Source organism: Leopardus geoffroyi, chromosome X (assembly GCF_018350155.1).
Source record: "Leopardus geoffroyi isolate Oge1 chromosome X, O.geoffroyi_Oge1_pat1.0, whole genome shotgun sequence".
NCBI lineage: Eukaryota > Metazoa > Chordata > Mammalia > Carnivora > Felidae > Leopardus > Leopardus geoffroyi.
The window spans coordinates 96,318,033-96,342,675 of NC_059343.1; the positions used below are offsets into that span (position 1 = coordinate 96,318,033).

A 24,643-nucleotide genomic window follows, 5' to 3' on the forward strand; every position below is an offset into this window, starting at 1 on the left:
TTCAAATATCGTTTATTTGGAAATAGAAAAAATGAAATTCATTTGGGAGAATATATGCAGTAGATTAGAGATGGACATATTGAGAAAGAAATAAAGATTGTCCTTCCAGATTTTAATATATATTATAAAGCTACATATGTTGGCATGGGTATTGAGATAGGTGGATAAATCAGAGGAACACACTAGACATTTCATAAAGGTACAAATAGGTATGAATATTTGATGTTCATTTCTATATTTAGCAAGTATTTATTGATCTCCTCCTGTTCACCTGTCACTCTTTAGGCACTGGGGATATAGAGATTGAAAAAGAAGACAAAATATCTGCTCATGTGAAACCTATGATGCTGAACAGAACAATAAATGAGTATGGAGGTAAATATATCATTTTAGGTAGAGTTACGTAGTATAAAAAAAAATAAAGCAGACTAAGGAGACACAGTGTGATGGGTTGGACTGGTGTTTTGATTTAGACGGATTGTTCAGGGAAAGGCTTTATGAGTGCATAACACTTGAGTGGAGATCTGACCTAAGTAAAAGAGTGAGCTCTTTTCGCTGCCCAGGTAACAGAGCACACATTAAGGTCCTTAGGTGGGATTGAGCTTGGCACGTTCAAAGATTAGAGAGGATGCGGGTGTGGTTAGCAAGCGAAAAGTGGTAAGAGATCGACCTGAGAGATAAGGGGACATTTGAAGCTGGGGAGTCCCGTTTGGATGTTTCAAGAAGCTCGGTGTGATGGGCACTGAGGAGGGCACTTGTTGGGGTGAGCACTGGGTGTTGCATGGAAGCCAATTTGACAATAAATTATAAATAAATAAATAAGCTCAGTGGGACACCTGGAAAATCATACCACACTAATTCCGCAGGCAACAGATGCTTCTTTTAAAATCTAGAAGATCGGGGCGCCTGGGTGGCACAGTCGGTTAAGCGTCCGACTTCAGCCAGGTCACGATCTCGCGGTCCGTGAGTTCGAGCCCCGCGTCAGGCTCTGGGCTGATGGCTCAGAGCCTGGAGCCTGTTTCCGATTCTGTGTCTCCCTCTCTCTCTGCCCCTCCCCCGTTCGTGCTCTGTCTCTCTCTGTCCCAAAAATAAATAAACGTTGGAAAAAAAAAAAAATTAAAAAAAAAAAAATAAAATAAAATAAAATCTAGAAGAAAATATGGGTAGATATTTAAACTATCGTGGGATGGTTCTGGACTTCCTAAATATTAGTTGTAATTCGTCCAGGGTAACACTGATAGATCTGTCTAAGTGAAATCTTACAACTTCTGCAAGTCAAACACTGCAGAAACAAAGAGAAAGGCAACCGTGATAGAGGGAATATTCACAAACATGAACGACCAATAATTCACATCGTTAGTAGAGGCAGAAGTAAGCTCCTACAATTCCTTAGGTAATAGACAAGCCCCCCGATCTAAAAAGGGCCAGGGACACAACCGATGACAACGCGAGTGGACATCAAAATGTGAAAGAGAAAAGTGTAATTTCCTTTTTTGACTACAGTCCAGCATATACAGAGACACCATACACACTGTGAATAATAGTTCAAATCAGCGCCATCTTTATGGGGGAAACATTTGGCCGCATTTGCAAGTGACCTTAAAAAGGCATACAGTATGTGATCAAACAATTAAATTTCCAGGAGTCTATTCTAAATAAATTGTTACAAACGCTCTCGAAGAGTTTAGCTGCAGGGATGTGTCTCGTACTTACAGAAAAATGGGAATAATAATGTTCAACATTAGGAGGGTGGACAAACTATGACCCAGCTACATATTGAGACACATATTCTAGGCAGGATTAAAATTGTATGTACGATCTGAAAAGTTGTTAATGGCATAGTCATCGATACAAGGAGTTTACAAATATATATGCTAAAGAAGAATATACAGGTTCTCCTTTTCCTTTGGCAGTGACCTGTAAACCTTGGGTGGTCACGAGGTCTTTGAGAATTCACGGAAGTTATGAATGCACGTTAAAGACAACGTACCTCTGCATATACTTGCAAAAGTTTGCAACTCTTCTCGATCTGGTCTCAATCCACGTTTCCAGCTTTGTATCGTGCAAATTATGAACACCAGCCTTGCTTTTCTCACCCTTTTCCATAACCCACGCACTCTCCGGTCCTATGCAATTTTTTACGAACGCACCATGCCGCCATAGCCAGGCAGAGCCTTTATTCTATAGAGTGTACTCGCTCCATCATTTTCTTACCTCCTTGGTTTTGTGGACCCAGCTCGTACATCAGGGGTGAGGCTTTCCTTTATTTTGCTCGCTCAGTTCTCCATGCTTTGAATTCCTATGGCATCTACGTATATGTTATTCTACCCGAAAGTGTGTTAGATCCCATTATTTTAATTATATGGATGTCTCTCTCTCCACCTTCTTCTCTTTCCATTTGGAACTCCTAGATGCAAGTATCATACCGAGTTTACCTGGATTGTTACTTTGAGCTGCTGTAGAATCGCATAAAGAAATGAATGTATTTATTAATTGATTAGTGTAACCAATGATAGTGTTTCAGTAATCATTTTACTGCTTGTATCTAACAGGTGGTGCCGGGTTATTCAGATGTACTAACACACCTAGTATGAGTTTAATCTTTCCCTCTTCCCAATCTAGTTCTCATTCCCTCTCACTGGACTTCTAATTAATCAGTCACTTCGAGTAAAAAATGTCATGACCAGGGCGCCTGGGTGGCTCAGTCAGTTAAGCGTCCGACTCTTGATTTTGGCTCAGGTCATGATCTCACGGTTCATGAGTTGGAGCCCCACGTTGGGCTCCGCACTGACAGCACGAATCCTGCATGGGATTCTCTCCCTCTCCCTCTCTCTCTCTGCCCCTCTCCCCTCATATTCTCTCTCTCTCTCTCTCTCAAAATAAACTTAAAAAATACTTTTAAAAATGTCATTGTCTTGTGGCAGCAAAAAAGAGGATTTCTTCCATGATAGAGAGTTATTATGATAAAATGGAAAAAAAATATTGTAAAGGCCAAAGGTATGTCACTAAAAAGCTTTTGAAGGCATTAAAACCACACGGTATCATTTTGGAGCGATGTTAAAGGCATAGGGAACACAGTCCATTCGACCAAGAGAAACTTTACAATAATTCATCTCGTTAAAAAAATTTTTTTAATGTTTATTTATTTTTGCGAGAGAGAGAGAGAGACAGAGGGTGAGCAGGGGAGGCACAGAGAAAGAGAGACACAGACTCCAAAGCAGGCTCCAGGCTCTGAGCTGTCAGCGCAGAGCCCGATGCGGGGCTTGAACCCGCGGACTGCAAGATCATGACCTGAGCAGAAGTTGGATGCTTGACCGACTGAGCCGCCCAGGTGCCCCAACAATTCATCTCTTTACTTGTAGCTCCCGAATCTTATTGATGGGACATAAAGTCTCCAGAAAGGCATCTAAAAATTTCTTTGCTTCTTCCTGTCCTACACACTTGTCTTTTATCTTGGCTCCTCTTATCCCTATTTCCTCGCAACTCTCCCACTCAGTGCAAATTAGCTTTGACCTTCAGCTCTAAATGCCAGTTCCAGTTTTCCTTTCGTCTTCCTTTACTTCCGATCTTCCATTGCTAAAGCCCAAAGACCTATGTGGCAAGACCGGACCCTCCTTGGAGGGTGCAGAGAAGGAAGGAGCTAAGAGGCATATTCCTCTTTTTAAGAGGTGGCAGGGGAGAAAAAGCTGTGAATAATCAAACAGGATGAATTTTTAACTTGCCATGTTATGAAATTGTGGCGTGACCTTAAGCACAATCACTTCACCTCTCTGCTTTCACTTCCGCATCTGCACTTATGCACAAGTATAGATGTAAATGGAAAATGGGGGAAAAAAAGAAAGCCTTTTACAAATGCTGTACAGATGCAAGTTGGTTTAATTATTATACAAAATGATCCCGAGTCAAAACCAGAAATATTTTTTGAACATTTTTAGAGAAAATAATTTTGATCTTTAACGGCCAGAAATACTAGTCATGGTGAATGTTTTTATATAATGGTTGATCTGGGACCTTCTTTCCTGAAAATATTAGAAGTTAGAATTAAAATGGTGAATTTTTTATGACTTGGGCAATGTTCAGTTCTTATTTAACTTTTTTTTTTTTAATCTTTAACTTTTATTTATTTTTGAGATAGAGAGAGACAGAGCATGAACAGGGGAGGGGCAGAGAGAGAGGGAGACACAGAATCTGAAAGAGGCTCCAGGCTCTGAGCTGTCAGCACAGAGCCCGACGCGGGGCTCGAACTCACGGACCGTGAGATCATGACCTGAGCCGAAGTCGGACGCTCAACCGACCAAGCCACCCAGGCGCCCCTTATTTAACTTTTTAACAATCCGAAGGCTTTAAACAATCTTCTGTGATTAATTTTAAAACACTATTTAAATTCCCTGCTGAGCCTAACTTAAAGCCTTTTTTTTCTTTGCCTTCCATAGACTCTGTAACAAAGTATATATTATAACTCTTTTTCAACTCGCTTGGATTTTTCTGGGATTTGGTGCCATCATGAGAGATAGGCATTTTATCATTCAAGATCCCGAAAATGACTTTCCAAGAGTTAGTCATCTGGGAATGGAACATTACACTTCAGAGAATAGAAATTTACTTACATTTGAGACTAACTAAATAAAACTCATCAAAATAGGACCCTCTCAAAAAAGAGGCCCCGAGCGGCACAAACACCAGAAAGCTGTGAATCAGCAAAATTCTTACCTTTCTCCTTTTCACTCTGTGAGAGTCAGCAGCAACGAGCCACATTAAAACAGCCAACAGACAAGACCTTTGATAGAGTGGGATCTCCATCTGCTTGGAGAACAGAGGGATCTCTGGAGTTTTCCATAGAGTGATATGTAGATACTGTGTTCCACATTTTCCCTACCGTTTTTGGAAGGAAAAAAAAAAAAAAACCCACCAAACCCTGTACTTCTGAATTACTTAACAGGACTGTTTGGTTGAGGATTAACTCCTGAGTTGCTGCGGAGACAGATGTCCCCATCCGCTTGCAAAAGATCTGTGCCTCTGAGAAGCGTTGTGTGTCTAAAGGGTGATTCATTCATCCAGCTGGATCTCTTTGTGGGGATTTTCCGACAACCATATGTAGGGGAGGAGGAAGAAGGACTTTAGACCCCTGACATGGAAGACAATTCTGGCATGAGGAGAGACAGTTTTTCTGGTACAAGCAGAGGGGTATGAAATAAGGAGGGAGTTCTCAGAAGTGGCAACTAGATCTCCTGCTAACAGCCAGAAGGAACTGGCCGGAAAGCTACTGGCCTCTCTTCTTCTTCACATCTGTGAGTTCTGGATTAATCTGCAAATTTGCCTTCAAACAGGATTGCTGTTTCTCTAGGCTTTATATAGGTCAATAGGTGCAATCGCATCTTGTATTTTTAATTCTGACTTCAGTACTATTCATAGCTGCAATTTAAATGTCTCATAGTTCTGGTTCTGGCTAAACCAGAAATGTCACCCATTTTATAATTTTTGAGAATGCTTAAAGATTTCATTGCATTAAGCGTGACGATAAAAGTCTGCTGTCTGAAGGCATGAGGTAGTAAAGTTTCAAGGCAGTCTGAATGGAATTAGGTGTGTGTCCCTATTATACTAATGGAACGCGAGTAGCAACGGTTCTTTGCAGTCTATGAGGAAGGAACTTGACTATGTCTTTGCCTTGAGAATTTTGAGACCCACTGGCATTATTCTACTGGCAAGTTAACTAAATTGCTTTGATGGCATTTGAGTTTTTTTACAAGTCAAACTATTTGGGGGCACCTGGGTGGCTCAGTCGGTTAAGTGTCTGACTCTTGGTTTTGGCTGAGGTCATGATCTCACCATTCATGAACTTGAGCCCCATGTTGGGCTCTGTGCTGACAGCACGGAGCCTACTGGTGATTCTCCCCCCCCCCACCCCCACCCCCACCCCACCTCTCTCTCTCTCTCTCTCTCTCTCAAAATAAACACTACAAAATAAAAGCCCAACTATTTTGCTTATGTGGAAGGGAATAATCTTTTTATAAAAATGGTAGAAGGGATATTGGGAAGGGGGAACAGAAGTCCAAGAAATGTGGGGAAAATCTTTTTTGAAGGACACCTCTTTCTTCTTAAGTAACTGTACAGCTCATTGTTCTGGACGTATCACACACCAGGGTTCTGAGAGATTTTATAGATAAGATTGTTCAACAAGCCTGTTGATTATTGAGAATGGGAGGATGTACCAAAAGAGTCGAATGGGGAACTATCATTCCAATAGTAGTAAGCAATCTCTCTCTCTCCTGCTCACTCTCTCTCTTCCTCAAAATAAATAAATAAGCTTTAAAAAGAAAAGAAAAGAAAAGAAAGGGGTAGTTTATAAACTCTTATTAGATAAAGCAAAAGCAATGATCCTTTGAATCCACCATGGGTGGCATTTGACACAATTGATTTCATTTTCATTTCTTCTTGAAATACTCTTGCTCCGTGATTCCATCGCATGTTCTCTACCTCTGACAGCTCCTGGCAACTTTGTTTCGTTCCCCTATACCAATATAGACGGTACCCTAGATGTAGCATTCCCAAGCATTTGATCTTCTGGAAGACTTCAACCATGCCTGTTGCTTAAATTCCTACCAATTAGCTAATGGTTCCTAGACCTGTATCCGAGCCCCAGATTTGGATTTGCACAGCTCCAGGTCAACAACCAAAGCCAGAAGACTGGGTGTCGTCCTTCACTAGCGTCTTGACAGGCTGCATGCCACAAAGACACATTTTTAGCAGAGATAACCATAAGATATTGCACGAGGATACCCCAAAACCCAACCCAAGAGAGCAACCCAGCTCCGTCAACACGCATTTGCAGGAGGCGTGACTTAGCAGGAACACGCGGCAACCTCTTTAGTGCTTTTGCCTGATTTTTAAATTCAGTATGTACCCGTAGTTGGATCAACAGAAGAAAATCTAGAGTGAGGAGCTGATGGGCTCAATCTGCTCTCGATGCCACACTTGAACAATTTGCGGGGAAGTAGGATTTGCTATGGAAGAGAGCAGCCACACTCAGAAATGGCAGGAATATTCCACGGGGCGTTAAAGATCAAATAACCTCCAATAGCCCTTTTCAGTCTCTCTTGCTATTAGTGCATTACATTTTAGATTTAGGTTTTAAAATAATTAAACCTGAAGGAAATTCATTTGCATGTTCGATTTTAAAAAGAATCATTCTAGTTTGATTTTACTTCGCAGGGGTGTTTGTGAGGTCCAGGTTGCTACTGGTGAGAATGTGTGAGCTCAAGGGTTTCCCGATTTTGGATCCATGGAAGGGACCTCTATAGGCACTGTTCAAAGGGAGACGATTACATTCATGACCTTCCCTTGACCGTTTCCCTAAAGAGGAAGGTGGGTTGGGGAGGGGATCTAATCTATATAGATCACTTTCACGTTACCTCAACTAAAGAGAGACAGCACAATAAAGGGAAGGGCGCTGGGTTCGGAGACAGTCCTGGCTCACTTGCTTATCTCCCTTCTGAGACTTAGTTTCCTCATCTGCAAGGTGTAGGGCTTCAGTACGTGCCCCCAAGGCCATTAGACGTCCATGAGATGGAACATCTGAAGTATGGATTATAGTTGGCATTTAACAAACGCTGTCTTTGCTTAGTGGCCACAACAACACTGTAAAGGGTGGGTGACAATCGCCTGGTGGCAAGAGTGATGAGGGAGCAAAAGGAAAGCTGAGGGCAAAGTACAGGCTAACACCCAGCAACTCCCCCTTCCCCCCACCGGGTGAGAGATGCGTGACATTTCTCAGACACTCCTGGCTGCCCAAGAGCAAAGGAAAGGGAAAAACAGATGGTCAACTGGTAACGGGCGCCTGGGTGGCTCAGTCGGTTAAGCATTTGACTTCCTTCAGCTCAGGTCATGATCTTGCAGTTCGTGGGGTCGAGCCCCGTGTCGGGCTCTGTGCTGACAGCTCAGAGCCTGGAGCCTGCTTCGGATTCTGTGTCTCCCTCTCTCTCTCTGCCCCTCCCCTGCTTACACTCTGTCTCTCTGTGTCTCTCTCTGTCTCTGTCTCTCTCAGAAATAAATAAGCATTAAAAAATTTTAAAAAATAGGTAACTGATGGAGATCACAGTCATGTAGGACATGGTCTTAATGATTTACGAGGAGGAAAGCAATTTTGTCAACCAAACTTCCAGAAGCCTCTACACTCAATTTCCTGAAGCCCTAACATCACCCTCCCCTCCATGGGATAGAAAATCTTCTATAATCAGGCACTCCTCATAGCCCAAGTGCATCTCTTTCTGCCCACATGCCCTCCCCTGTGCTTTAATAAAACCACCATTTTGGGGGTGCCTGGGTGGCTCATTTGTTAAGCATCTGGCTTTTGACTTAGGCTCAGGTCATGATCTCACGGTTCGTGAGTTCGAGCCCGGACTCGGGCTCTGTGCTGGCTGTGTGGAGCCTGCTTGGGATTCTCTCGCTCTCGCTCTCGCTCTCTGCCCCTCCCCCCGGTCCATGTTCTGTGTCTCTCTCTCACTCTCTCAAAACACATAAATCAACTTAAAACAAACAAACAAGCAAAAAGCCACCTTTTTGACCCAAAGACGTCTCAAGCGTTATTTCTTGGCTTTTGGCTCCAAACCCCAATCTTTCAAACCTCATCAGTAGGAGGTCTCGAACGTGGCTTCCACTCAGCCTCTATTTTAAAGACAGTAATTTAAAAAAAATAACGGAACTGCCTCGTATAGATCCTATTGTACACACCTGCGCAATTTCTGCTACAAACAGGGCACCTGCCTCACTGTAAAGGGGAGGGCTGATTGTGACATTATAAAAGACGAGATGAGAAAAGCAGTGATGGGGTGTGGGTAGGACAGGGGCCCAGGCAAAGGAAGCAGGGGGGAGACTTTCAGTTTGATTCAGTGGATAAGAAGAGTCTGCTGTCGGCTATTTCAGATGGGATAAACGTAAAGAAAATGGCATTCGGAAAGACTGAATATAGGAACAGGAAACAAGATTGACTGGGGCAGAGAGAGAGAGAGAGAGAGAGATCGACACGAGGCAGGGAGACCCAGCAGAAGGCTGCTAGAATAATAGAGGCAGGGGATGACAGCCTGACCGAAGGACGTGGCTGTGGAAATTAAGACCAGGGACCTGGCAAACAGGATCATCTCCCTCGGAGGGGGAGCTGGAAAGACGAAGTGAAGATCATTTCACGCACTTGCTTCTAACACATCTGACGGACTCTGCCACGAAGGAGGCACCCTCCGGTGGACACCGTGGGGGTCTGCTCAGTTTCCCCTTGCGACCCTGAATTCTTCCGGTTATATTCTTTGTGCCCCGCGTCCAGGCTTCCGGGAAAGGCAAAGGAGGCAGAAGTGGTTCCTTTTGCCCCATTGCCGATTTCAACGGGATCGCCCCCTGTGTCACCCGTCAACCTGACCCCATTATTTCCAGCACGTCGGGTGGCAAGTAGACGGATCAGCCGCTATAGGTCAGATCGTATTCTGTCTGGCGTGGGGCCCAACCTGCCTGGTCCCTGGTGCCTGGAACTAAGGTCCGATTAATGGCTTCTATATTCAGTGAAGGCCCATGACGATGAAAAAGATTTGAAGGGCAGGAAGTCCAAAGCGAATCTGGCTCTGGGACATAGCGAACTTTATTACTTTGTCACTCCCTTTTTTTTTTTTTTTTTTTTATTCCGGGGATTATTTTCACTTTTTTTCCTTTAATTTTGTTGTTGTCATACACAGAACATCGACATCATGACACGGTATTCACTGAAAGCCCAGTCAGCACAAAACAGCATCTCAAGTGAGTGAGAGACGTTGGAAGAGATGCTCGTACTAGTATTTATATTTGAGAAAACTCGCTTTCTGCTTCCAAAAGCCTTAACAGGTTATGACTCACACACAGGCGGACACCGCATTTGGGGCAGGCCCTTACCTCATGGCTAGCATGGTCACTGGGTCAGAACTCACTTGTAATGATGAGGTACATAAATTAAGTTAGGCATTGACCTAGGCAATCCATCTGAATCTTCTTGTTTTTTTCCTCCTTGTCCTCCCTCTCCCTTTCCCCCTCCCCCCTCTTCTTCTTCCCCCTCCTTTTCTTTTTCTTTCTTTCTTCTTTCCTTCCTTCTTTCTTTTCTTTCTTTCTTTTTCTCTTTCTTTCTTTCTTTCATTCTTTCTTTCTTTGCTTCTTTCCTTCCTCCCTTCTTTCCTTCCTTCTTTCTTTTCTTTCTTTCTTTTTCTCTTTCTTTCTTTCATTCTTTCTTTCTTTGCTTCTTTCCTTCTTCCCTTCTTTCCTTTCTTCTTTCTTTTCTTTCTTTTTTCTTTCTTTCTTTCCTTCATTCTTTCTTTCTTTCTTTCAACTGTGATTTCATGGGTTCTCTTGGCCATGAAGAGAGAAGTTCCAGTTTTCCGTATCCTCTAGGATGCTCTGATATAGCCACAAAATAGAGTTCCCAGGTTTGTGGAAATGCACATACCAGATAAGGATGTTTAGGCATTCACTGACCACCTCCTTCTAGGGAAAGGATTTATATGTAGAATACAGTCCACAGACGTAATCCTTCTCCTCAACAAGCCAAGAGGAGAAATGGCCAAAGACCACCGTTAAACACACAACAGTATAAATACATACACATTGTGAAAGGGCCACAGGGTGCTGAGGAGACTCTAAACCTGAGATCAGTTCCTGCAGTTACACCTTTAAGATATCCCTGGTGTGTCATCCTTCATTTGAATCCACATTGTTGCTGTTCCAGTGTAGATGAGGCAGAAAAGTTATAATTCGTTACCTTAAGCCAGGAGACTTCAGATCAAAAGTGGCAGAAGTGAAACCAAACGAGTGCAAGCAAAAATGAGGAACATTATTACAAGGAACCAAGGTCGAGGATGCATTTCAGCCTTAACAGGGATGGGAACCAAGAATGAGCCTGCTATTAGGAACCAGGGTAGTCGTCCTTGCACTCACTCTCGGGCCACTGTGTCTCTTTAAGACGCTTCCCCACATCTCACGGGCTCTTTTTTAAATTCTGCCCTTTCGCCTGCTTCATGCTCTTTTGGCAGATTTACCTTTGCTCCACCTTCCTGCATAAGATGGCCAACCTACTGCTTACAGGCTGTTGCTTCCTCAGTTCGAGCAATCAATAGAGATGAATATCTTTGAATACCAACTTCAAAGAATCAGGAGAGAGGAATTAATCACGAACCCCTGGATCCTGTGTCCACCCTGGACCACTTGCTATGGTCAGAGGTGGGGGGGACAGAGCCACAGAGTAGAAATTGCAAACATTCTCCCTCCCCCGTGTGGAGGGAGAGTCCTCAGAGTAGAGAGGTCGACACCCCGAGAGTTGCCCGCTACAAAACGAAATCAAGGTGAGGCTTTCAGGGGCGCCCACGGTGGCTCAGTCGGTTGAGCGTCCGACCTCAGCTCAGGTCATGAGCTCACGGTTGGTGGATTCGAGCCCCGCATCGGACTCTGTGCTGACAGCTCGGAGCCTGGAGCCTGCTCCGGATTCTGTGTCTCCTCCTGTCTGCCCCTCCCCTGCTCATGCTCTGTTTCTCTCTGTCTCTCAATACTAGATAAACATTTAAATTTTTTTTTCAACGTTTATTTATTTTTTGGGGGACAGAGAGAGACAGCGCATGAACGGGGGAGGGGTAGAGAGAGAGGGAGACACAGAATCGGAAACAGGCTCCAGGCTCTGAGCCATCAGCCCAGAGCCTGACGCGGGGCTCGAACTCACGGACCGCGAGATCGTGACCTGGCTGAAGTCGGACGCTTAACCGACTGCGCCACCCAGGCGCCCCTAGATAAACATTTAAAAACAAAAGAATTAGCCAAACTAAGGGGAAACATTTCAGATTTCCTATGAAAAAACGGGAGATGATTCTGGGATGACTTTTGACGTACATCTAGTCCAATCTTTTTATTGTACAGAGATGATAGCGAGGTCAAGAAAGGAAAGTGGTGGACGGAAAAGTTGGATTAGCTTCTTTTTGAAGCAGTCCTTTCTCTGGATTTCCATGACACCACACCCACCTGGTTCTCCTCTAGTTCCTTCTCGGTTTCTTTCGTAGGTTTGTTTTCCTCTGCGTATCTCTTTTTTTTTTTTTTTTTCAACGTTTATTTATTTTTGGGACAGAGAGAGACAGAGCATGAACGGGGGAGGGGCAGAGAGAGAGGGAGACACAGAATCGGAAACAGGCTCCAGGCTCTGAGCCATCAGCCCAGAGCCCGACGCGGGGCTCGAACTCACGGACCGCGAGATCGTGACCTGGCTGAAGTCGGACGCTTAACCGACTGCGCCACCCAGGCGCCCCTCCTCTGCGTATCTCTTAAATGCTGGTGTCCACCAGATTGTGACTTAGCCTGTTTTCTCTTCTCACTCTACGCGAGGTTCTTTGGTCACCTGAACTACCCCTTAATGGCTTAAATTATTATCCTTCTGCAGATGGCTCCCAAATCTGCATTTTAGGTTGTGAGCTTTTTCCTTATGTCCAAATGTCTACTCAACAACTCCATCTCAGGGTCCCACAGACGCCTGAGTGTCAGTGGCTCCAATACTGAATTCACTGGGCCACCAAGAAGCTTCTCTTTTTTCTCCGTACCCCCATCTCGGTACACGGCTTCACGTACTGAACCCAGCTGACCAAACTGCAAACCCGGGAATCGTTTCTGACCCCTTCTTCTCTCTTACTGCTCCCACCCTCCCCAAACGTCCAACTGTTCAGCAAGATCTGTGGGAACTACTTCAGGCCATCATCATCTCTTGCCGGTACCACTGCAATCACCTACTGATTGGCCTCCTACCGTACAATATCAGACTCTATCCCTCCATACCTCCTCTATACTCTAGCTGGAGAAATACCTTCAAATATACAAAAAGAATTGCTGCTTACCTGCTTACAAACCATTCGGCAACACCCTGATCCTCTCGGAATAAACCCTCAACCCCCTTAAATGGCTTTACGAAGGTATGTGCCACCAACTAGTACCCTTGCCAGCTTTTTCCTTTCCCTTCCCCACCCCCATCCCATCCATTCTATGCTTTTAGCCAAATCCCATTACTTTTTATTTCCCTAACACGAAACATCATGTCTGGCACATATTAGGTGTTGAAGAAGCACTTCTTGACTAAGTTAAGGAACCAAGTATAACGCAGAGGTACCCTGACACTTAGTTCAAAGCATCGTTTGCTATGTTTATCTTGCCAGCTATACAGGGCAGACTTCAGATTGTATGTATTTTTTTTTTCTTTCCTACTCGGTCCTGCTTCTTAATTAGCATGCTTCAACGCCAAACCAGTTCTCTACCTTTGGGTCTTCAGTTCAAGGCTCATTAGTCTGTGATTACCAGCTCTATTCAAACAATAGTGAATGGTTAGCCTGGAAGCAAGTAAATGAGACATGCTTATCTCTTTGATCAAATCATAGCATTATATGCCATTTTCCACGTCTTGTGATTTAGCATTACGTGAAAACTGTGCTTCTGGAACAGAAATCAGATCACTCTAATCTGAACAAGCCCATGACTCGAATTGCCCCGGCAATTGTTACCCTGGAAGAACATTGGTGAGAGCCGTCTTCTGAACTTGAGTTCAGGGTTTGCTGGCCGCATCTCGTAACCACCTTCTATTACTTGTTCTTTGGAGAATTGCCGCTAAGAGGATCTGTGAGACTTAACGACTTCTTTCCTTCCATTGTAGGAGTTTAATGATCTTGCAAATTATTGACTGATTGCACATCATTAAACTTTTTTTTTTTTTTTACAGATTGAGAGTGTAAAATGGAAATGACTTTTAATGGCATTTCTTTTTTCTTGCCTTCACAGCCCATGACCATGACCAGCAATCATGAATGTGCGTGACAATGCAGGTGTCCCACTGTACTGTGCATGACTCTGCTTCCCTCTCCTTCCCTCCCGATCTTCTTTTCCTCCTTCCATTTTTATAGAGCACATTCACCTGCCCAACACTACCTGCTGCCATCTTGCTTTTTTGCCTTGCTGCTGCTTCTAAATATGGTGAGTGTGTGTGTGTGTGTGTGTGTGTGCGCGTGTCTGTTGGGGGGAGAGGAAAAGCAGTGAGAAAAACAAGGTCTTCAACCTGTAGGAATTTGCAAGCTAAACAGAATATATATATATATATATATATATATATATATCTCCTTATTTATATTTTTTTCTCATCCTTACATATAAAGAAAACATAAAATCCAACATTATCACAGGGGCGCCTGGAGGGCTTGGTCAGTTGAGCAACCGGCTGTTGATTTCAGCTCAGGTCATGATCTCATAGGTTGAGGGACTGAGCCCTGAGTGGGGGGTCTGCGCTGACAGCCCAGTGTTCTCTCTCTACCCCTCCCCTATGCGTGTGCGTGCGCTCTCTCTCTCTCTCTCAAAATAAATAAATAAACACAAAATCCAGCATTGTCGCAGCCATTAGGAGGCTTAGAGAACGTGTGGACTCTCACGTGGGGTGACTGAAGCTCAAATATGCCACGATTTTATATACCGAGGGTAGAGCAGATGCATTATGTTCATGCGCTGAATGCATCTGTTAGGTCAAGGGACTTTTCCGAAAACGAGGGTGAGCTGAATGCATGATTAGAGACTGTATCGTTGTTAGAGCTCCATTTCAAAGCTTGGGCTAAGGGTGGGGAGGGCGATAATACGCCTCCGCCACTTGTGTCCGTAGTTGCCTTGCACTGGCTTTGACACCATCATGGACACTTCCACAAATGGCAACCATCCCATTTGGAATTTCCCGGGGAGCACCTTGGAGCTTTAGAAGAGATGCTACACATGTGCAAACGACGAAGGGATAAATCGCTACGTAGGCTGACTCTACATCCTGATTTGCCTGGGACAGCCCTAATTCCTGCCTGTCGTCTGAGTGCCCTACCTGCTTCGGGTACCCTTGCACTACCAACAATGTCCCAATTCGGGCAGAAATTATGTGATCACCCTACTTATAAGCCACAAGGGGATGAGAAACAGAATTCTCAACTTAGTTTCTACTCTTCTAATACTCTGGAACAGGTTGCACTTCTAATTAGTGTGCAAAGTGCCAAGCAACGATTTATTATTAGTTCTCGTAATCATAATGCACTTTATGCATATATAATCCCTTCACAGGAGTCTCTCAGAGTGCTTTATGAAGCCTCACATTTTTGTAACATTTGTGATATTACTCCCGAATTACCGATGACATCTGTAGCAGCGAGGTTAAATGATCTGTGCAAGGGCACACATCAATTTAGATGGAGGCGAACCTGGAAACATTACGGGCATTTTAATTACTTAATATTGCAAGAGCCCTTCTCTTTGCAGAGTTCATTTCTCCCAACTCTATGAGCGAGGCCAGCTTTATTTTAAATCGACGATATTTTAAAACGTATTGGCAGATATACTCTGCAACCACGTTTCTTTCGGTAAGGGATTAATAGGTCTTTGAAGACCCTAGCCAACGCCATTCCTCAGAGGACCCCACTAGACAACACACAGCCTCCTACTTCTTAGGAGTTAACTTCACCCCTACTTTACCGAGGTAAGCTAGGCTGTTAACTGAAAACAGATTCAACTGCTTTCTTGCACGGATACTCCTTTATGCTTCCTTGTCCATTCTTGCCTGCCGGACAACAACTCACCCTTAAAGACTCAGCCGCAAAAACCATTCATTTGATTACCCCAGGCCGAGTTGGGTGACCCTACTTCATGCTTTCCTAAGCGCGTTTTATCATACCTCTCTTGGGGCACCTGGGTGGCTCAGTCGGCCGTGCATCTGGCTTTGGCTCAGGTCGTGGTCTCCCAGCGTGTGAGTTCGAGCCCCGCGTCGGGCTCTGCGCGGACAGCTCTGAGCCTGGAGCCTGCTTTGGATTCTGTGTCTCCCTCTCTCTCTGCCCCTCCCCTGCTTACGCTCTGCCTCTCTCTCTAAAAGATGAATAAACATCTAAAAAACAATGATCATACCTCTATCGTTGTCCTAATCTCTACAAGCTCCTTGAGGACAAGAGAGTATCTTCAGTGCCTTGCTCATCAGTGTCTAGATCTTTAAAACTTTGTATAGTTTCCGGCACACAGCAGATATCCGATAAATAGCTGTTGAATGAATTAAAAAGATATTATTTTGCATTGCAAATAAAATATATTACCCCATAGAATTCAGCCACTTGAGTTGTATTTTTTAAATTAAAAAAAAATTTAATGTTGATTCATTTTTGAGAGAGAGAGACAGAGACACAGACAGAGCATGAGCAGGGGAGGGGCAGAGAGAGAGAGAGGGAGACACAGAATCCGAAACAGGCTCCGGGCTCTGAGCTGTCAGCACAGAGCCCGATGTGGGGCTCAAACTCAGGACCCGCGAGATCACAACCTGAGCCGACTGGAAGCTTAACCGACTGAGCCACCCAGGAGCCCCATATTTTTTAAAAATTTTAACTCATACCATCACCATATACCGATTTGTGAAAGCTTAGAATGTGCTATTGACCCAGAAGTTGTACATTTTGCATGTTTATATGAATGTTGGACCAGTTGTTCAGAGAATAAATTTGATAAGCTTACCTAACCTCAAAGTTTGTCATACTCTTGGGCCAATTTTAAATGCAAGCTACTCGTGTCAAAAAAACTTAGTAACTATTGTCCCAGAGATCCCACCATATCTCTTTTAAATAAAGGTAATGAGATGAGAAATTGTGCTTCAATTCAAAATACCATAATTGTGTTCTCAATTGAAAAGTTATTTAAAAACGATTTCAGCTTTGGTCTATATAGACTTTTTCAAGGTAACTAATTAAAACAAAGCTATTTGCGATGTGAGAAAGGCAGGCAGACGTATTTAATGAGTAAACTATTGGAAGTTAAACATTTCAGGCTTTGTCATAAAGTGATTGGGCTGGAGTTCTTTTTATCAGCACCTTGTTGGATATGAAATAATGAACACCTCATTGGCTTTAGGTATTTAACATCGATATGTACTCAGTCCACTTCATGTCATTTTCAAAATTAGGTTGAAACTCAGTTCTCTGAAAGAAGGTCAGGATCAAAGTTGCGAGGGTGCTTATTAGCTCCCAAGCCAGTAGCCTGAGACACACATTTTGACTCCTGTGTGAAGATTTTATTCTCCCATAGGATATTGGCCGCTCCTCTATGACTGTGCATCTTGCTTGATATACGATTCATACAATGCGGAAGTTTTGGTATGCAGCTACCCTATAACATAAACTAGAGTCTCATACCATTGCTAGGACCCGCTATAGGATGGATATACGCTCCAGAACGCAACAAGATCCCTCAGATCGGTCACCGCTTTATGCGTAGATTTAAGGTATTAAAGTCAACTTGGAAAATAAGCTAACTGACTGGATACTTCGTATTAGAAAATAAGTAGTGACTGGAAATTTGGGGAAAAAACTCAGAGCCTGGGCTAATTTGGTTTTGTTTTTCAGAAGCCCATGATTTACCCCAGGGAAAAAAAAATCCCATAAAATTTTAGAACTTGATTACAGTCGTGGTACAACCTGATTTAAGAGTAGAAATTAAATTTCAAGAAGTATTTTCTGAATCATTCTGATATGTGACACCAAGAATCCTTCCATGGCAGGAGAAAGCAAGAATTCTTTCTTAAATTACAACTTGATCTTGGTAAACCATTACTTCACGATACTGCTATTAATTATGATTTATCTCCATGCAGAAATAAATTTGTCCAATTATAATGAATATCTAATCACCTTAGATAAGGCTCATTTGCAAACTGTGACGTCATAAAGTTCAGCTCAGGCAAAGGTTTAACCTATTTAAACCGAGCACAAGTTTTAATTAACATATATGAATCCTATCAATATGGATTTGTTAACAAACCCATGCAAAATGAAAAGGTTATTATTGAAAATGGTGAAGTGTCGGAGATTTTACCCTGCACGCAAGCTAACAAGTTAGCCTGCTACTGTCTCACTGATGCTGATAGAAGACATGAGATTCCTGGGTCAGAGACAAGGGACTTTTTTTTTAAAGTTTATTTTTGGGAGAGTGTAAGCAGGGAAGGGGCAGAGAGCAGGGAAGGAGGACAGAGGATCTGAAGCGGGCTCTGCACTGACAGGCTGACAGCAGTGAGCTCATTGTGGGGCTCGAACTCACGAACCGCGAGATCATGACCTGAGCCAAGTTGGGTGCTCAACCCACTGAGCCACCCAGGTGCCCCAAGACAAAGGACTTTTTAAGTCACCATACCGGAGGCAGCATGAGCATCTTGTTCACCTCACTGCCCATTGCCCTCCACCCGAGGCCCACAGGAGTGAACACAGGGTGGCCCACATAGTGATTTTCCTTCACACCAGAGGAACCTCAAGCTTAGGAAGCCCTTATCATTTATAATTGGCTGCAAGCAAACCTGCTCCAACTTGCTTTAGAGAAAGACATTTTCTTTATGCTACTGGAGAGTAAACAAACCTGCCCTTTGCTCTGGAGGGAGAAACTATCTTCTAAAGATATTTGCTAAACAAACGTATTTAAAAGGATAGTATAGGGGCGCCTGGGTGGCGCAGTCGGTTAAGCGTCCGACTTCAGCCAGGTCACGATTTCGCGGTCCGCGAGTTCGAGCCCTGCGTTGGGCTCTGGGCTGATGGCTCAGAGCCTGGAGCCTGTTTCCGATTCTGTGTCTCCCTCTCTCTCTGCCCCTCCCCCGTTCATGCTCTGTCTCTCTCTGTCCCAAAAATAAATAAACGTTGGAAAAAAAAAAAAAAAAAGGATAGTATAGATAGATCAAAGGCAATCGTTCCTCGGTTCTCAAAATGTGCAGAAATGCAACGGACCCATGAAGAATTGTCTTCCGGCGGTCATTTGTTAATCATATTTATTTCAAGTTGCTATTTTAAAGCTTGACATTGTAATATAAACAACTTGGTTCGTATCAGATATCACCATCTAAGTATGTTTTTTTAAGAATGTGAGCCCCTGTTGCCTTAGACAAGCTGTTTGTCAGTAACGCTTTACATGATGGGCACCTAGAACATTTAAACACTTGGATTGACTTTGGAAAGTCACATAATTCTCCTGAAGGCACAATATGGCTAATGGCTTATATTAGTGGCTCTGCATGGGCCATTCACTTTCATTCCAATGATGCAGCTGTATCATGGTTTCACTGAATGATTTTGAAATCCTTAGTCAAATCACTTCTTCCAAAGGTCAAGTTTACATAACAGCTGACATTGTGAGAAGGCACAAATTTGGATACATGGGTGGAGACATTAGTTTCTTGCTACGAAAATCTATTTGCCCGATGCCGATTTTGACAGGTTTTCTTCTAACAGGCTTGGTTCTGCTGGATCGAAGGCAGTTTTTGATGCAAAAATCTTTTGATGGGTTGTCAGGGATTTCTGTTCGCCTTTGGTCACATGGTCAGCACCCCTTGTATCTATTTAGAGGACACAGGAGCACACCTTATTACTGATCATTCTGTTATCTCCGTGTTCCCTTTTCTCTCTGGCCTGTGACTGGCACATGTTCTCCCTGCCTCTTCCTGGAAATTTCGAGCTGTTCTGACTCCCTTTCCTTGACTACCGTCAGTTTCTCCTACTGGCTTCAATTGCAGAGGGGACTTCCTCCATGAAGCTTATTCTGTTCCTCCAAATCTGGAATAAGTTTCCTTCCTAGATGATGGCACAGACCACCATGCTTACCTAGACAATAGCACTTATCACATGCTCATGTACATTTCTACTTCCTTGCTTTCATTTCTTGTTGATCTTTGAGCTCCTTGAGAGCAGGGTGTATAACCATTTTGTTTCTGTACCTGGAGTAACTAACACAGTGCCAGACACAGAGTAGATAATACATTGCTGTTCAATTGAATTAAAAAGAATTTATGAAGTTCAGTTGAGATAACGTATACACCTGGAGAGCTTGTTTTGCAATTCTAATGGGTGTCCCAAAAAGTTTCCTCAAACTGAATTAAATTGAAGTGTTACGACCAAATGAGATAATCTATGTAAGCTATCTAGAACAGGTTTGCACACGCATACGGGATAATTTTAATACTTTTGTGGAGCCCAAACACTCTAAATTTTAAAAGAATTTTTAACTAATTTTGCATGGAAATGATTTACCTGCAAATGATTCATTTATTTATTGACTATGATTTCTCTGCAATCATTATCCACACTTGCAAATGGGTTAGAGAAGATCTAACCCATAAAGTTTTTTTCAAACACAATTAAATTTTTATGAATACTAAATTTCACAATTAATAAAGCTGACTTAATTCTCTACCTTGTGAACGTTTTAATTAAGCATTTGATCATCTTGATGTGAAGTTTTTCCTTCTTCATTGGGTGCCAAGAGTTTTTATCTTTAATGTTGCAAATAAATTTGAGGAGTTCTTGAAAAACTAGTAGGGCCTGGGTCCTTTGCCTGTAGTGACTGATGAATGCAATTATCCTGTATGCAAACTACATTTATAAATGTTTATAAGGAAGACGAAGGACAGGTGACAGAGAAGCAGGTTTATGGTTTTGACTGTATGCTAGAGAAAAAGTGATTTCTATTGACCATACTCATAGAACCTTTGGAATGATGGTTATTGTGTCGTATAGTTATTCCTCTACAATAAAAGCTCGTATATAGCTACGTGCCTCAGTTTTGCTTAGATATTTGGGTGTTTTTCTAAGGTGCTGAGTGTGATCTTCACCTAGTGATCCCAGCTACCCAAATGATGCTGTAATTATGTCTAGTATAGGGCTGTTCTAACATCCACAGCCCCCCCCCCAAAGAATACATAAGCACTCAATAAATGTGTGTTACATTAAACAAGGAATGAATTTTACCATGAGATTTTGCTATTCTTGCAGTATCCTCAGAAGACGTAAGGTTGTGCAATTATTTTTAAACCAAAAAGGTACATGATGGTGCAGAAAGGTGCAAGCATAAAGACCCTGCGGGAGAATATTAATTAAAATCGCGGGTATGTTTTTTTTTTTTTGGTTGATTTCATAATTCTCTCGTATATGAGATTGAATCATAGGCTCACTGAAATTTATTAACAGAATGGCATATGTGGAACACTGGAAATTAATCTCTTATCATATTTTCATGTGTTTAAAAAATTGAAGAGGCGAGGGGCAAGGTTAGGCTTTTACAAATCAATTTCCCCAACAACATTTTTAATTAGGCCCACAGCAGAATTGTCACCTGACTTCTCATTGTAGATGAATTACTAGCACTGGCTGAGGGCAGTCTTTAACACCGAACTTGCTAGAAAATACTTTTGCAACTAAAACCACAGAGTTGTGTGTCGAAACCGAAATACGATCAATATCACAGAACAAATGAATAAACAAACACAAAAGCAGAAACAGAGTCGTAAGTACAGAGAGCAAATTGATGGTTGCCAAAGGCCAGAGGAGTAGGGGAAAGACGAAACGGGCGAAGAGGTACAGGCTTCCACTTATGGAATGAATTAAGTCATGGGGATAAAGGTGCAACATAGTGAATACGGTCCATGATATTACAACAGTGTCGTATGGGGGGCAGATGGTACCTACGTGTGTGGTGAGCAGAGCACAAGGTATAAGCTCGTTGAATCACCATGTTGCACACCCAAGTATACCTCAACGAGAAAAAAAATGGCTATAGAGGGGCACGCAAGTGGCTCAGCGGTTCAGCATCCGACTCTTGATTTCGGTTCAGGTCGTGGGCTCAGGGGATCCAGCCCTGCCTTGGACTCTATGCTGGGCGTGGGGCCCCCTTGGGATTCTCTGTCTCTCCCTCTGCCCCTCTCCCCTGCTCAGGTTCTCTCTCTCTCAAAATAAATAAATAAACATTTAAAAAATAGCTATTGGTAGTATTTTTTTAACTTGTTTTTCATGTTTATTTTGAGAGAGGGTGAGCAGGCAGGGGGCGGGGGGGTGGTGTGGACAGAGAGGGAGAAAAAGAATCCCCAGCAGGTTCCACGCTATCAGCGCGGAGCCCCAGGCGGGGCTTGAACTCCCCAACCGTGAGATCATGACCTGAGCCGAAATCAAGAGTTGGACGCTTAACCGACTGAGCCTACCCAGGTGCCCCTTGATAGTATTTTTTAAAATTGAGATACAGCTGGGGTAGCCTGGGTGGCGCAGTCGGTTAAGCGTCCGACTTCAGCCAGGTCACGATCTCGCGGTCCGTGAGTTCGAGCCCCGCGTCGGGCTCTGGGCTGACGGCTCGGAGCCTGGAGCCCGTTTCCGATTCTGTGTCTCCCTCTCTCTCTGCCCCTCCCCCGTTCATGCTCTGTCTCTCTCTGTCCCAAAAATAAATAAACGTTGAAAAAAAAATTAAAAAAAAGAGTCCGACTCTTGGTTCTGGCTCAGGTCATGACCTCACAGTTCGTGGGTTTGAGCCCCACAATGGGCTCTGTGCTGTGTGGAGCCTGCTTGGGATTCTCTCTCTTTCCCTCTGCCTCTCTCTTTCTCTCTCAAAATAAATAAATAAACTTTAAAAAAATGTAAATTTTTTAAAAATACCAACAAAATGACAATCTTTTTTAAAATGTTTTATTTTTTATGTTTTATTTTTTGAGACAGAGAGAGGCAGAGCATGAGTAGGGGAGGGGGCGGAGAGAGAGGGAGACACAGAATCCGAAGCAGGCTCCAGGCTCCGAGCTGTCAGCACGGAGCCCGACACGAGGCTCAAACTCACAGAGTATGAGATCATGACCTGAGCTGAAGTCGGACGCTCAACCGACTGAGCCACCCAGGCGCCCCAACAATCTTTTTTTAGGTTTACTTATCTATTTTGAGAAAGAGAGAGAGAGAGAGAGAGAGCAAGAGTGGGAGAGGGACATAGAGAGGGAGAGGGAATTCCAAGCAGGCTCTGCACTGTCAGCACAGAGCCCAGTGTGAGGCTGGGACTCAGGAACTGCGAGATCATGACCAGAGCCGAAATCGAGAGTGGGACGCTTAACCGATTGAGCTACCCAGGGGCCCCAACAAAACAGCAATCTTCACCAATACCTGTTCAACCTTGGATTAAAACCTGAGACCTAAGTAGAAACGTGTATCAGCATTAGGAAAAGTATAAAAGACAGAGGAGAACAGGAGGAAAAGACAGAAATTTTCCAGAAAGACAAATCCCACAATGTGATAATGACACTGATTTAATGAAATGTGAGACCGTGTACAACAAAAGTGTGCACGCTAATTGTTTCACCATTCTGGTTCACGGTAGGAATTCTAGAAATCGCAAGGAAAAACAAATGTCGAGAAGAGCCAGAGCAATGTTCTTTTCTCTTCATGTTGTGAAAAGGAAAGACAAAGAAAAGGTACTCCGTAATTTGTTATATAGGGATATGTGCTCCCCCAACTTTTTTTCTTTTTGTACACTCATGCCATCGTCTTGTGTCTGTTTGTTTTAGAAAGAATTGTACGACTTTGAGGAATTCAGCATGTTGTAAGAGTTAAGCTAATTTCCTTCCGTGAGCTGGTTCATTTGGGATTTAATCGCTGCTGGGTAGCCGGAAATGACTACGTGTCACAAGATGATAATTTACTGAAATCTGACATGATCTAGCATGCAGAGAATTCATCAGGTTTGTTTGTGGGTTTGGAACCATGGTAATCAACAGCCAGGCCAGATGTTTTATGGGCTAAAAAGAGATACCAGGCGGTGTTGAGATGATCTGAGAACACCCACGCTCCCTAGGTGTAATGGTGAGTGTGGATGCTTCCGTTGCATGTTATTAAGACTGGCACCGGAAAAAAAAAATCCTACTCAAATCTTTCATCCATAATACAGCACAGAGGAATAATTTCCGCCTGAACTCTGGATGCAGTGTAGAGAAGGATAGATACGCTGTGGCATTAACTCAAATGAATGGTAGTTTAAGTAGGGCAGAGCAACATAAAGGCAGGAATATATGCATATTCAAATTACCCATCTGTGCCACCTACTTACACATGAGGCATTTCAGCATGCTTATTACCCAGGAACATTTTAATGAGGTGCTCGCTCTCTGTACCTGAGCTAATTTGCGTCTCCCCAAAGATTATTTTGTATATGATTCTAAAAGAAAAATAAGAGAGGGCTGAATATTTCATAGGTATGTTTCAGGGGAAAAGCCACCTCTTCATGAACCATCTCCGTGGGTATAGTTCTGTTATTGGCTAGCATGTAAGATTAATGCACGTGTCAATAAAAGGAGACACTTTAATTAGAAATAAGTAATATAGAGAAGATAGAAAAACCCAGCTTCCAAATATCCGTTTTTATCGTGGGCTTGTTGATGAGGAAAAAAATACGAAATGGTGGATAGGAAAAGATAAAGATATAAGTAAAAATGAACATATAAACGATGACTTCCCTGTCATTTTGTATGTGAAACTATACACGTTTCAGAGCAGTGAACGGATGAAACCCTTATGTTTCTGATTATATATTTCAGATAGAGTCAAGAATTGAAAATATCTGCCTCAAAGCCTACCACACTGATCTCATCATAGGGAGAAATATGACTTGAGTAAGCTGTGAGCTTGAATCTTTGTGACGATTATCAAATCATATACGGTCGAATTGTATACAACAAATAAATTAGAACATCAAAAATAAAAGCTTTTGGAATGTAAGTATAGTTAATGCCTTTGCATGTTAAATTAAAAGGTTCGGACGTCTAAGATGTTTGTGTTCCCCAAGCGATGACTTG

The 24,643-nt window shown here is 43.0% G+C and overlaps 1 protein-coding gene and 1 long non-coding RNA gene across 2 annotated transcripts in view; one reads left to right on the plus strand and one right to left on the minus strand.

Moving 5' to 3' along the window:
* CT83 (cancer/testis antigen 83) overlaps positions 1–4,867 on the minus strand; it is a 50,343-nt gene extending 45,476 nt beyond the window's left edge. Inside the window, exon 1 of the mRNA XM_045471609.1 lies at positions 4,711–4,867. Within this exon, the coding sequence (XP_045327565.1) occupies positions 4,711–4,800 (90 nt within the window). The 5' untranslated portion in view covers positions 4,801–4,867. The remainder of the gene's footprint in view (positions 1–4,710) is intronic.
* A 146-nt stretch (positions 4,868–5,013) lies between these two features.
* LOC123595061 lies at positions 5,014–24,566 on the plus strand. The gene is made up of 3 exons (XR_006711007.1): positions 5,014–5,288; positions 23,360–23,533; positions 24,386–24,566. It is a non-coding gene; the product is annotated as an uncharacterized LOC123595061 (long non-coding RNA).
* Positions 24,567–24,643: the final 77 nt, after the last annotated feature.